This window comes from Eptesicus fuscus, chromosome 1 (assembly GCF_027574615.1).
Source record: "Eptesicus fuscus isolate TK198812 chromosome 1, DD_ASM_mEF_20220401, whole genome shotgun sequence".
Lineage (NCBI taxonomy): Eukaryota > Metazoa > Chordata > Mammalia > Chiroptera > Vespertilionidae > Eptesicus > Eptesicus fuscus.
Window position 1 is genome coordinate 31,433,922 of NC_072473.1, and position 15,125 is coordinate 31,449,046.

Below are 15,125 nucleotides of genomic sequence, written 5' to 3' on the forward strand. Positions count from 1 at the left end.
TGGGAGCCAGCATTCTTGGATTGTGAGAGGGATGTGTGACTGCTGGCAGTTGGACATCCTCCGAGGGGTCCCAGGCAGCAACAACATAAAGCCTAAAGAAAAGTACTTCATCTCCTTTTTTAAAAGTGTGCATTAGAATGAGAAAAAAAAACTAAAGACATTTATCTCAGGATAGAAATCATCCTACAGAGGCTAGCCTCCATCTTGTTTTTAAATAGCAATAGCAACATAAATTATCTACAAATCAAGATTAATTAACCCATGGAAGGATTAAAGCTTTACACCAAATTTTTCATTTTACCTATTTCCAACTAATTTATTTTGATGCAAGAAATATTATTATACACATTTATTAAGTGATAGGTACTATCTCAATTACAGCAGAAGAAAAATAAGGCATGAAATGACTTTTTCATAGTAATTCCACATAGACAAGATGTACTCCATTGAAGAAACCAAAAAACACAATCTAAATATATGTTCTCCTTCTCTAAAATAGCTGCTGTCAAACCATGGGATAAAAACAACAAGAGAGATTTTCAAAGCAAATAAAATGGAAAAGAGTATATTAGGTGGAAAATGAATAACATTGCTTTTGAGATATCTTGATTTTAATAACTTTGCTTCAGATATTGTCATGGTGCTCAGAGATGCACAGGTTCATTCTGTTCACTATGGTTTCAAGCTGTACAAACCAACATAGACCCTAATTGCCACCAAACTACTTCTCTTTAGGGACTGCCTCTTGAGAAAATTTCACCTTCATATTATACTTATTGACCAGGTGACTGGGAAATCATATAACTGTTGAAGAAACAAACTATTAACTTCTTTTAGAAAATTTTCCTTAGCTAGGTTTAGAAATTCACTTTTACCACTGGGGATCACTGTTATCTAAGTTTCAAAATAACATCAAGGAGTAGGAGTAGAAATTGAATTTGCCCTACATGATTCAAAGTTTAATGCAGAATGTAATTTGAGTCAGAATTAATTTTTAAAGAACATATTACATTTTTAGAGGAAAATTAGAGAGGAAACATTATTTACATTGAAGATGAAATACATTCAAAAGTGACCTTCTTCAACTTAATTGTTTCAGCATATTAACAGAATATAAAGTTCTTTCAGTCTCAAATTAGATGATAGTTAAATAGCAATTTAAGTATCACACTGAACAATTTACCTCACTGAAAAAACAACTTTGAGACACTATGGAAAATTAGGTCTCAGGAGACTAAAATATGAATCATCTAGTTGATGGCATGATTCAGATCCATTAGTTAAGATATTTCACTCTGAGATTAAACTATTAAGAGTGTTCAGTACAGCAGTACCATTAGAATTACTTGACAGGAAATTAAAAAAATAATACCATATATTCATTGGATGTTTTAAATATCTAGAATACCTAGAGTTCACAGATTTGGTATTTCAATCAGATCATTAGATTTTTCTTTTTTTAAAAATGGATTAGAAACAAAAAAGCACAAAGTTCACAAGTGGCTAGATTTTAAACAAATTAGTGTAGCTATTACAGAATAATAAAAATAATGGTACCAGCATTATAATTATGACAATGACAATTCATACACTGGTGCTAACACACTTATGTTGACCCAATGATAAAGCAACATCAGTACTGTATCAGCTTACTCCACTGCTGCTGAGTACTGCTGATTGTAGGCTAAGTATCAAAATAAGGTGAATTATATTTTGCCTCATAGCTCATTGTAGTCAAATTGGTCTTATAAGCTAAACAAAACAAGTGAAAATTTTGCTTAGTCAAATAAGAAGCAATTAAAAAGTAATCTCAGAACTTCATGTAACAGGCTAACCAATTTTTTGTACATGGTAGGTGACATCAGTGTTTGTTGAACTACTTTAATCTATGAAGTAGTGGTATATATGGCCACAAATTATTTGCTGCTACTTGTATTGAGGGGTGGCATTTTTCCCTTTCCTTCAAAAACATTAGTGACTTGACTTAACACTAGAATGCTGTAGAAGTGATTTTCTTAGACATCTGAGGAAAAGTAAGAACTTTGGCAAATTCAATCTAGGGCCTCTTGTAACATTTTCTGTAGGAGCCCTGAATTGCCCATGTAAGTTATCTGGCCACCTTGCCTGAGAGGCCATGTGTAGGTGCTTTAGTCAACATTCCCAGCTGAGCCCAGTGCTCTAGCATCTTTGACAAGTTGCCAGACATGAGAATGAAGTTGTTTTGGACCTATAGATTAGGCCATTCACCTGATGAATACCACTAAGTGACCTCTGTGAACACCAGAAGAATCACTTGTCTGAACTCCAATCCAATTCCGGATTTACAAAATAATGAAACATAGTAGAATGGTTGTTGTTTTAAATCACTAAGTTTGGGGGTAGTTTGTTACACATCAGTGGGTAACTGGAACAACTGGTATGTAATACAAATAAGAAATCCTCTAATACTGAACAACTATTAGAATAGACTTACCTTGCACCAGCCAATATAACGACCAGTTGTAGTGCGGATGGAGGCAAAGCCCATTTGTAAATTACCAGGCTGCTCTTCAACATATTTAGATTGAAGAGGTGGTGAAGTATATATGGGGAGCTAGAGGCAAAAATAAAATAAATAAATAAATAAACAAACAAACTTCATGTCAAAAATATAAAAGAGCTGAAATTACTTTTCCAACAGTATGGCAGAATAAGAATCTTCACCAACATTTCTGCTAAATTCAACTAAAAATACTGATTATATATTTTTAATTTAATTTATTAGAGTGACATCCTATATAATAAAGATGTAAAAAATGTAATATGCAAACAGTTGTTATGCCATGAAGTGTAACAACCGACCTAGTAACGACTGGATCATGGGATCACAGATCAGCAGGAGGGTAGGGCAGGGAGCTACAAGCGGGCAGCAGAGAGCTCCAGGAGGGGGCAGGGCAGCAAGCTATGAGGGGGATGTGGGGAGTGGAGGGAGCATGAGAACGGGGCAGCAGGCAGAGAGCTACAGGAGGGGGCAGGGCAGAAAGCTATGAGGGGGGAGTGGGGGAGAGAGTGGGGGGGAGCTACAGGAGGGTGGGGCAGCGGGTGGAGAGCTACAGGAGGGTGGCAGCGAGCTACTGGTGAGCTACTGGTGCAAGGATTCCTGTGTAGGACTACTAGTTGGTTAAAAAAACTATATAGTTTCAGGTGTACAATTCTGCAATACATGATCTGTATACGTGATTGTGTGTTCCCTACACCAAGTCAAGTCTCTTTCTATCATCATTTATCCCCCCTAAATTCCCTTCTGCCTCCCCCACCAGACTCCTTTCCCTCTGGTAATCACCATACTGTTGTCTGTGTTTTTCTTCCTTAATCCCTTCAATTTTTTTCATGTAGCCCCCAATACCCCTCCTCTCTGACAACTGTCAGTCTGTTCTCTTATCTATGAGTCTGTTTCTATTTAGTTTGTTAGTTTATTTTGTTCATTAGATTCCACATGAGTGAATTCATATGGTACGTGTCTTTCTCTGACTAGCTTATTTCACTTAGCATAAAGATTTCCAGGTCCATCCATGCTATCATAAAGGGTAAGATATTATTTTTTTTTATAAATATATTTCTTTATGGATTTCAGGGAGGAAGGGAGAAGGAGAGAGAGACAGAAACATCAATGATGAGAGAGAATCATTGACTGGCTGCCTCCTTCACACCCCCCACCGGGGATCGAGCCCGCAACCCAGGCATGTGCCCTTGGCCGGAATCGAACCCGGGACCCCCCAGTCCGCAGGCCGATGCTCTATCCACTGAGCCAAGCCGGCCAGGGCAAGATATTCTTTTTTATAGCCAAGTAGTATTCCATTATGGAAATGTACCACACCCTTTTTATCCATTCATCTACTGATGAACATTTGGGCTGTTTATGGATCTTAGTTATTGTAAATAATTCTGCTACAAGCATAGGGGTGCATATATTCTTTCTGATTGGTGTATTAGGTTCCTTTGTATACCAGTATATTCCCAGAATTGGAATTGCTGGGTTATAAGGTGCTTCCATTTTTATTTTTTTGAGGTATTCCATACTGCTTTCCACAGTGGTTGCAACAATCTACATTCCCACCAACAATGCAGCACTCTGTTGTTTGTTGATTTATTGATGAAAGCCATTCTGACAGGTGTGAGGTGATATACTATCGTGGTTTTAATTTGTATTTCTCTGATGATTAGAGACAGTGAGCATCTTTTCTTATGATTATTGGCAATCTGTATGTCCTCTTTGGAGAAGTGTATATTCAGATGCTTTGCCCATTTCTTTTTGTCTGTTAACCCTCACCTGAGGATATTTTTTCCATTGTTTTTTAGAGAGAGTACAAGGGAGAGAAGAGAGGGAAGGAGGGAGGGAAGCAGGGAGAAAGAGAGAGAGAGAGAGAGAGAGAGAGAGAGAGAGAGAGAGAGAGAGACATCAATGTGAAAGAGACATTGATTAGCTGACTCCCTCAGGTGGCCAACCAGGGCTGGGATTTAACCTGCAACCCAGGTACATGCCTGTAGGGAGCAGCTATAGGGTTAAACCTCAGACTGACCTGTGATAGGGCCACAAACAAGTCCCAGCTTGGAGGGCAGAGCCCTCCTAGCATAATTAAGCTTGACCTTATAGTCCTCCCTTGCTCCTTCCTAGGTAGCTAATGGGATGTGACAGATGCGGCAAGTGCTGCCAAAACAAGGTGAAACTCACAAGAACATTGTAAACATGTTGAGCACTTCCCTTGTTTTGCTTTGTGTGCTCTGACTATAAAATAAAGACTTGGCTTGCAGGCTGTGGCGCTGTCTCTCCATCAGAGAAGCAACGTCCTACCGAGTCCCAGCTGTATTCTCTAGTCTGTCTTTAATCCTTCAATGCCCCTCCTCAGGCTCACTGAACCTGCACGTGGCACATGTGTCATTGACTGGGAAAATCAAATCCAAGACCACTTGGTGCATAGGCCAACACTCTAACCATTTAGCTACACAGGCCAGGGCAAGCTTTGCCCATTTTTTAGTTGGAATTTTTTGGGGGTGTTTAGTTGTATAAGTTTTTTTTTTTTTTTTTATGAATGTTGGATATTAACTTCTGATCAGCTATATGGTGAATATGTTCTCCCATTCAGTGGGTTGTCTTTTCGTTTTGTTGATAATTTTCTTTGCAGTGCAAAAGCTTTAATTTGATGTAATCCCATTTGTTTTTCTTTTGTTTTCCTTGCCCAACACGACATATCACAAAAATATTGCTACTGGAAATTTCCAAGATTTTGCTGCCTATGTTTTCTTCTCATATTTTTATGGTTTTGAGTCTAACATTTAAGTCTTTAATCCCTTTTCAGTTTATCTTGTATATGGTGTAATAAGGTGGTCTACTTTCACTTTTTTAAATGTATCTGTCCAATTTTCCCAACACCATTTATTAAAGAGACTATTTTTAACCCATTGTATGTTTTTGCCTCCTATGTCCAATATTAATTGACATAAAGGCATGGGTTCATTTCTGGGCTCTCTAATCTGTTCCATTGATCTATGTCTCTTTTTATGCCAGTACCATGTTGTTTTGATTACAATGGCTATGTAGGTATTAGGGAGGGTGATTCCTCCATCTTTGTTCTTCTTTCTCAAGATTGCTATAGCTATTTGGGGTATTTTGTTGTTCCACATAAATTTTTGGGATATTTGTTCTACTTCCATGAAATATGCTATTGTTATCATGATAGGTGTTGCACTGAATGTTGCTTTGGTTACTATGGACATTTTAATTGTGTACAAATTTTTCCTATCAATGAAAACTGTATATGCTTCCACTTGTTTGTAATTTCTTCAATTTCTTTTTCTGACATCTTATAAATTTCCAAGTGCAGTCCTAGGTATTTTTTAATGCAATTTTGAGTGAGATTGTTTTTAGTTTCTCTTTCTGATAGTACATTATTGGTGTATGAAAAGGAAACTGATATTGGTATATTTATTTTGTATCCTGCTACTTTAATGAATACATTTATCAATTATAGTGGCTTATTGGAGTAATCTTTAGGATTCTCTGTATGTAGTATCATGTCATCAGCAGATAATGACAGTTTTACTTCTTCGTTTCCCATTTAAATATCTTTCATTTTTCCTCTTTTTCTGATTGCTGTGGCTAGGACTTCCAGTACTATGTTGAATAAGACTGGTGAAAGTGAACATTCCTGTCTTCTTCCCAATCTTAAGGGAAACACTTGTAGTTTTTGCCCATCCTATATAATAAAAGCCCAGTGACCATAATGGCCTAATGACCAGAACGACCGGTGGACCAGTCACTATGATGCACACTGACCACCAGGGCCCAGACGCTCAATGCAGGAGGAGGGGGAGGGGGTGCAATGAGGCCTGGAGGCACATACTATGACCCAGGGGTCCCAGGAATCACAAGCCCAGAGCTTGCTTTCCAATAAAAAAACTAAATTGGAAAAAAAAAAAGCGACTGACGCTGCCACTGTGGGAAGAACAGCTCTAGGAGGGAAAGGCCTCCCCAGGCCCCACCTGGCCCAGCTGGCACGTCATGGGCTTGCAGGGACTCACCGGTCACGTGCAGGAAGCACAGCACCTCCAACTCCAAAGCTGGTCGCACTGACAGCTACTCCCCGTCCAGCTCCATGGCAGATGCAGCACTGCTGGGCCACCTTAGCTCCAACTTCCAGCTTCTAGCTTCCTGCCTGCCCCCTCCTATACTACATGCACTTGGGGGCGAGGCTTTGTGACCCACTCCCCAGCCAATAGCGCCGCAGCACAGCCAGAGAGTGGCAGGACACAGCCACCAGTGCTGGGTGGGCATTGATTTGGCCGTGTGACTAATATCCATGTGCAGTTACACTGCATGTTTACATTTGTAGGGAAGGAGGGCAGCCTGCTCCTGCCACCCACGTCACCTTCTAGGCTAAGAAAGGGCTGCTGATCTCCATGTTTCTCCTCCTATCCAGAATCAAAACCTTTTGGGAATGAATGATCCCAGCGATGGCCCCAACACACACTCTGTGTCACTGTCACAGACCTTCCCAGTCATTACAGCCCATTCCTCAGCCTGCAGTGCCCTGCTCCATCCACTGCCACTCCTCACCTGTCACCCCCTGAGGACCACCTTATGTTATCCTATTTGAAATGTGAGCAAGAAAGATCTCAAATGCCCCCCTGTCAATAGCTCCCTTGCCCTACCTTTCTTCCTCTAAAAACCTTGCATTTTAATAAGTATATATTTGATTGATTTCAGAGAGGGAAATAGAGATAGAAACATCAATGATGATAGAGAATCATTGACTGCCTGCCTCCTGCACATTCCAAACTGGGGATCGAAACCTTCCCTGGCCCTTCCCCCATTGGCCCCCCAGCCAGCACTGAGGGAAGGAGTGGGGGAGGCGGGGAACCGTGGGGTGATGGGGCACCGAGGGCAGCATCAGCATCTGTTCTTTCCGCAGCCATCCCGGCCACTGTCACCTCCTCTCCTGACCCCACCAGGTCCTTTGGGCCCTGATCGGCTCTGATTGCCTGCCAGGCCTAGGGACCCCACCCGTGCACGAATCTTGTGCACCGGGCCTCTAGTTGAATATGTTTGTTGTGGATTTGTCATATATGGCCTTTACTAGCGTTCCCATTGCAGGAAAAATCCTGCAATAGGATTTCCTGCTGCATTCTACCCTGCCTCCGTTCCTCCCTTGTCGCCTGCCCCGCCTTCTCTGCCAGCCCGCCTGCGTTTCCCTTCACCCCCGGCCCTGACTTCGCTCCTCCCTTCTCCTCCCCTCCCCCCCCCCACCCACCCGGCTTGCTTGCTTCTTCGAAGCTTTACTCCCTTCTGCAGCTCTTGGCTTCTTTCAATGCTGTCTTGATATGCAAATTAGCTGCCATCTTTGTTGGGGTGATTTGCATACTCGTCCTGATTGGTTGATGGGCGTGGCTTAGGTGTAGCGAAGGTGTGGTCAATTTGCATATTTGTCTATTATTAGATTAGATTATGTTGAGGTTCCTCTATTCTCACTTTGCTGAGAGTTTTTATTATAAAAGGGTGCTGAATTTTATAAAATGCTTTTTCTGAATCTACTCATATGATCATGTGATTTTTATCTTTCATTTTGTTTATGTGGTGGTTATCATGTTTATTGATTTGCATATATTGTACCAACCTTGCATCCTCAGAATAAATCCCACTTGATCATGGTATATGATTTTTTAAATGCATTTCTGGATCTGGTTTGCTACTATTTTGTTGAGGATCTTAGCATCTATTTTAAAGATAATGGCCTCTAATTTTCTTTCTTTGTAGTATCTTTATCTGTTTTTAGATTAGGATAAGGCTGGTCTCATAAAATAAGCTTGGGAGTGTTCCCTGCTCTTGAATTTTTTGGAATAGTTTGAGGAGGATAGGTGTTAGTTCTTTGAATGTTTGGTAAAGTTCACTTGTGAGGCCATCCAGTCCAATACTTTTGTTTGTTGGGAGTTGTGTGTTTGTTTTTTTATTACTGCTTTAATTTTATTAGTTGTAATCTCTCTATTCAGATTCTCTGATTTTTCCTGATTCAGTTTTGGAAGATTGTATGTTTCCAGGAATTTATCTATTTCGCCCAGATTGTCCAATATTTTGGTAATATTGTTGTTTATTATATTTTCTTACAATCTTTTGTATTTCTTTGGTTTTGTTTCTGATTTTATTTATTTGGGTCCTATCCCATTTTTCTTGATGAATCTGTTTAAGGTTTATCAATCTTGTTTATCTTTTCCAAGTAGCAACTCGTGGTTTCATTAATCTTTTGTACTGATTTTTTAGACTCTTTTTTTGTTTCTTTCCCCTCTGATCATTGTAATTTCTTTCCTTCTACTCAATTTCGGCTTTGTTTGTGGTTCTTTTTGAAGTTCCTTTAAGTGTACAGCTAGATTTTTTTACTTGAGATTTTTCTTATTCCTTGAGATAGATAGGCCAGTAATGCTATGAATTTCCCTCTTAGAGCTGCTTTCACTGTGTCCCACAGATTTTCAGTTGTTGTGTTCTCATTTTCATTTGTTTCAAGTTGTCTTTTGATTTCTTCCTTGATCTCATTGTTAACCCATTCATTGTTTAGTAAAATGTTATTTAGCCTCCATATTTCTGGATGTTTTTCAGTTTTTTGGTTTTTTTCTTGTGATTGATTTCTACTTTTATACCATTATAGTCAGAGAAAATGCTTGATATGATTTCACTCTTCTTAAATGTACTGAGACTTGTTTTGTGTCCTAACATGTGGTCTATCCTAGAAAATGTTACATATGCCCTTGAAAAGAATGTATATTCTGTAGCTTTGAGGTTAAATATAAAATGGTATCAGTTAAAATCATTGGATCTAGTGTGTCATTTAAGACCACTGTTTCCTTGTTGATTTTCTGTTTGGAAGACCTATTAATGTCAATGGGATGTAAAAATCGCCTACTATGACTCCATTACTGTCAATCTCTCCCCTTATATCCATCAACATTTGCTTTACATATTTAGGTGTTCCTATGTGGGTGCACAAATGTTTACAAGTGTTATATCTTCTTGTTGGACTGTTCCTTTTTATCATTATTTTGTGTCCTTTGTTACTATAGCCTTTAATGTAAAGTCAATTTTGTCTGGTATAAGTATTGCTATCCCAGCTTTATTTTCCTTTCCATTTACGCAAAATATCTTTTTATATCCCTTTATTTGTAGACTGTGTGTAACATAAGTTCTGAGGTGGGTTTCTAGTAGGCACCATATATGTAAGTCTTGCTTTCTTATCCATTCAGGTACCTTATGTCTTTTTTAAAAAGTCTTTATTATTCAGAGTATTACCAATGCCCCCTATTTTTCCCCACATTGCCCCCTCCACCTGGTTATTGTCCCGCAACAGGCCTTCACCATCCTAAATAATGCATGTATGGATGTCAATTCTTTGGTTAAACTCTTCCCAACAACCTACCACCTTCCCTCTGAGATTCACCAGTCTGTTCATGTTTCCATGCCTCTGGTTCTATTTTATTCATCAGTTTATTTTGTTCATTATATTTCTTTTTTATTTTTAGATTGAGTTGTTGGTAGATATGTATTTATTGCCATTTAATTGTTTATATTTTTATCTTTTCTCCTCCACACTCTCCTCCTCCTCCTTAAAGAATAACCTTCACCCTAGCTGGTTTGGCTTAGTGGATGGAGCACTGGCCTGAAGACTGAAAGGTCCTGGGTTCAATTCGGGTCAAGGGCACATGCCCAGGTTGGGGGCTCAATCCCCAGTAGGAAGTGTGCAGGAGGCAGCCAATCAGAGATTCTCTCTCATCATTGATGCTTCTATCTCCCTCTTCCTCTCCCTTCTTCTCTGAAATCAATAAAAATATACTTTAAAAAAAGAATACCCTTCAACATTTCATGTAATACTGGTTTGGTGATGATGAAGTCTTTAGCCTTTTCTTATCTGTGAAGCTCTTTATCTGACCTTCAATTTTATTTTATTTTATTTTTTTTTTGACCTTCAATTTTAAATGATAGCATTGTGGGTAGAGTAATCTTGTTTGTAGGTCCTTGTTATATATCACTCTGAATATTTCTTGCCACTCCCTTGTAATTAACTAACTGCTTTTCTTTTGCTGCTTTTAGGATTCTCTCTTTGCCTTTAACCGTTGGCATTTTAATTATGAAATATCTTAGTGTGGGCCTCTTTGGGTTCATATTGTTTGGGACTCTCTGTACTTCCTGGACTTTTATGTCTATTTCTTTCACAAGGTAGGGAAAGTTATCTGTCATTATTTCTTCAAATAGGTTTTCAATATCTTGCTCTCTGTCTTCTCCTTCTGGCAGTTCCATAATGCAAATGCACCCCACAATGCTTGAAGTTGCCCCAGAGCCTCCTTACACTATCTTCATATTTTTAGATTCTTTTTTTCTTTTTGCTCTTCTGATTGGGTGTTTTTTGTTTCCTCATATTCCAAATTGTTGATTTGATTCACGGAATCCTCTACTCTACTGTTGAATCTCTGTAAATTGTTATTTTTCTCAGCTAGTGTATGCTTAATTTCTGACTGGTCCTTTTTCATGTCTTTGATGTTCTTACTAAGGTTCTCGAAATTCTAATTAAGATCCTTGAAAATCTCACTAAGTCCCTTGAAGGTCTCATTAAGATCTTTGAGCAACCTTATAACCATTGTTTTGAACTCTGTATCTAGTAGTTTGCTTGCTTCCATTTTATTTAGTTCTTTTTTTCTGGAGATTTCTTCTATTCTTTCATTTGTGACATGTTTCTTTGTCTCTGCATTTTGGCTGCTTCCCTGTGTTTGTTTCTCTGTATTAAGTAGAGCTGCTATGTCTCCTGGAATTGGCAGAGTGGTCTTGTATACTAGGTGTCCTATAGGGCCCAGTGGCTCAGCCTCCCCAGTCACCTAAGCTGGGCACTCTATGTGCATCCCTGTGTGGGCCGTGTGTACAGTGTTGTTTTAGTTGAGCCTTAATTGCTATTGGCATCACTGGGAGGGATTAACCTCCAGGCCAATTTGCTGTGAAGACTGGCTGCAACTACAGTGGAAGAGCTGCTGTGCAGGAGACACCCCTATGGAGCAGGACTTGCTTCAGTGGGGCTTTTGAGCTCACTGAGACTGACCCTTGAGTGTGTCACTTGTAGATGTGTAGACTTGTAATCTGGTGTGGTCTGAAGCTGTCCACCAGTAGCATTAGCTCTGGAGCCTCCCAGGAGGTACAAAGTCAGCCACTTCCTGGGGCCACCTGGCAGGAGCTACACATCAATCTGTAGATGGCTGCTACTTGTGTTGTGTTTGGAAGTGCCCCAGCGAGGCCAAGCTGTGAAGGTCTTGGGCCTCTTATTGATAGATATGCAGCAAGTGACACCAGCTGCTGCTTGTTTGAGAGATTTTAGAAAAATCTGAAACCTGAGACATTCATATGGAAAAGCTGCTGCAAACAACTTGGGTGGGGCTGAAAATTGGATGGGGAGGAATCCCTAGGATGGAGGGAACAGTGTGAGCCATGCTGATGGAAACTCAGATATGATTGCCAGTCAGCTCTGCAACAGGGGTGGTCTCGGCATAGGTCTTTCCCTGATGCCAAAAAATCCAATTCTACTCTGGATGTCCCTGGATCCCCCAAAGCCATTGTCACAGCACAGGAGCTCAGAGGGAGGGAGTCCATGTAAATTCATGCACCAGCCCTTTAAGAGTAATTGTCTGGGTCTCCAGCAGCCACTGTGTTACTCAGTGACAATCCTTGCTGGTTTTTACAGCTTGAAGTTACAGGGATTTCTCTTCCCAGTTCTGGAACCCTGGGCTGAAAGCCTGGTATGGGGCTGGGACCCCTTGCTCCTCAGGGGAGTCCTCTGCAGACGAGATATCCCTCTCAATTTAAAAAATGTCACACATGGGTGTTGGACCAGCCTTCTCCGCACCTCCAATCCTCCTACCAGTCTTGATGCACTTTTTTCTTTACTTCTCTAGTTACCATAGGTGGAGTGAGAGAAAAATGAGGACGTGAAAGAGTACACTTATGTAAGAAGAATAAGTTTCAGAAATCTAATGATGTGCAGCATGGTGACTATAGTTAACAATACTATATTGAACACTTGAAATTTGCTAACAGGGTAGCTCTGAGTATTAATACACACACACACACACACACAATGGTAACTATATGAGGTGACAAATATGTTAATTAGCTTGATTGTGGTGATGATTTTACAATGCATATATGTGTGTGTGTGTGTGTGTGTGTGTGTGAGAGAGAGAGAGAGAGAGAGAGAGAGAGAGAGAGAGAGAGAGAGATTGAAAATATCAAATTGTACACTTTAAATATATACAATTCTTATTTGTCAAATATATCTCCATAAAGCTGAAAAAAAGATTCAATCCTACTATGAGAATTCTGTTTCCACTGAGGGAAGAACAATCTCATTATGTATTCTATAAATATAACTTTCTTATACTCAATTAGAAATTACAATTAGATTCAGTTAGCTATAAAACCACATTTAAACTAAATTTAACAAAAGTAACTGGAACTCCAAAATCAATATTCTACTCTGTAATTTTTTGGTGAAAATAAGCAAGTAAGAAGAAAATGAGTAAAACTCATATATTATAGAAATTTTTAAAAAAGAAATATCCAGTGATGGCTGACCATATCTACAGACAGCCCAATTGCCAGTCATTTTACAGATCTGAATACTGCAAATTTCATGATTTAAAATGGTCACTCCATAGCTCTCCAGAGTTTTCTAGTAAAGAGGTATTCAATTATATTCACTAGATAGTACTTAATAAGGCAGGGATATACTTCTACTTCTTAAAGTCATGCTTAACAACAAGAATTGAATTTAAAAAAGGACATTCAATTAGCCACAAGTTTATCAGAAAAATCAATTAACCAGAACACCTCATTCATACAGTGTTTTGGTTAGTAGAGACTTTATTATAACTAGATGTAAGTAGATCCATAACTCACTTTACGCAATAAAAATACATGGAAAAGTTGCATGCAAATCATATTTTCATTCCTTTATAAATTGTAAGTTCCTCAAGAAATGAGCCCTGACTTTGTGAATGATAGTCCTTAGCACTTAGCATCACAAACTTTAACAATTAATTCCATTAAATTCTATTTAAAATGTACTAGGGAAAACACTAAATATCAAGGAATTCTGTATATTCCATAATATAGTAAAGAACACAAATTTATTTTTAAATTCCGAAATATGCAAATGCAGATATTAGGGTCAAAAGCTAGTTACTGATTTTCCTACCTAGATTTTGGAATGTCAAGGTAGGCTTAAAAACATCATCTCTCTAAGACTAAAAAAGGAAAAAGAATACTGAGAGATAGCAAGCTAGTAGGGAAGTGAATCTATCCTAGACTGCAAATAAAAATTAATAAAAGTTTATGGATTTATTATTAAAATACTAGAGGCCTGGTGCAAGAAATTCGTGTCCTGGGGGGAGGGGTGTTCCTCAGCCCAGCCTGCACCCTCTCCAATCTGGGACCCCTCGGGATCCTGTGGGATTGCGCCTAAACCGGCTGTCGGACATCCCTCTCACAATCCAGGACTGCTGGCTCCCAACCGCTCGCCAGCCTGCCTGCATGATTGCCCCTAACCGCTTCTGCCTGCCAGCCTGATCACCCCTTAACCACTCCACTGCCAGCCTGATTGACACCTAACTGCTCCCCTGCCGGCCCAATCGCCCCCAACTGCCCTCCATTGCTGGCCTGGTCGCCCTCAACTGCCCACCCCTGCCGACCCAGTCGCCCCCAACTGCCCTCCCCTGCCAGCCCAGTTGCCCCTAATTGCCCTCCCCTGCTGGCCTGGTTACCCCTAACTGCCCTCCCCTGCCGGCCCGGTCGCCCCCAACTGCCCACCCCTGCCGGCCCGGTCGCCCCCAACTGCCCTCCTCTGCCAGCCCAATTGCCCCCAACTGCCCTCCCCTGCCAGCCGGTTGTCCCCTAACTGCCCTCCCCTGATGGCCTGGTTACCCCTAATTGCCCTCCCCTGCTGGCCTGATCACCTACAACTGCTCTCCCCTGCCGGCAATCTTGTGGTGGCCATCTGGTGACTACATGGGGGCAGCCATCTTGTGAGGGCGTGGCGGTCAATTTGCATATTACCTCTTTTATTATATAGGGCAACTAGAGGTCCGGTGCATGAAATTCATGCTCTTGGGTGGTCTCTAAGCCCGGCCTGCACCCTCTCACATTCCGGGAGCCCTCAGGGGATGTCCAACTGATGTCCTCCATGGGGAGAGGGCCTAAGTCATCAGTCAGACATCCTTAGCCGCTGCACTCACCAGCCATGAGCTTGGCTTCTGGCTGAGCAGCGTTTCCCCTGTGGGAGCACACTGACCACCAGGGGGCAGCTCCTGCGTTGAGTGTCTGTCCCCTGGTGGTCATTGCACATCACAGTGACTGGTTGTTCTGCCGTTGGGCCGAAACTGGCTCTCCAACATCCCCCATGGGTTCCCGGATTGCGAGAGGGTGCAAGCCAGGCAGAGGGACCCCACTGGTGCACAATCTGGGCCAGGGAGGAGAGGGATGTGGGAGGTTGGCCAGCCAGGGGAGGGACTGTGGGAGGGCTCCAGGGCATGTTCAGCCTGTCTTCCTCAGTCCCGATCAGCTGGACCCC

At 40.9% G+C, this 15,125-nt stretch overlaps 1 protein-coding gene across 2 annotated transcripts in view; it reads right to left on the bottom strand.

Moving 5' to 3' along the window:
- Positions 1 to 15,125, bottom strand: part of APOOL (apolipoprotein O like) — a 125,781-nt gene that overhangs the window by 32,542 nt on the left and 78,114 nt on the right. For both annotated transcript variants that reach the window (XM_054721008.1, XM_008157198.3), the window contains one exon: positions 2,474 to 2,593. In XM_054721008.1, the coding sequence (XP_054576983.1) occupies positions 2,474 to 2,593 (120 nt within the window). The remainder of the gene's footprint in view (positions 1 to 2,473; positions 2,594 to 15,125) is intronic.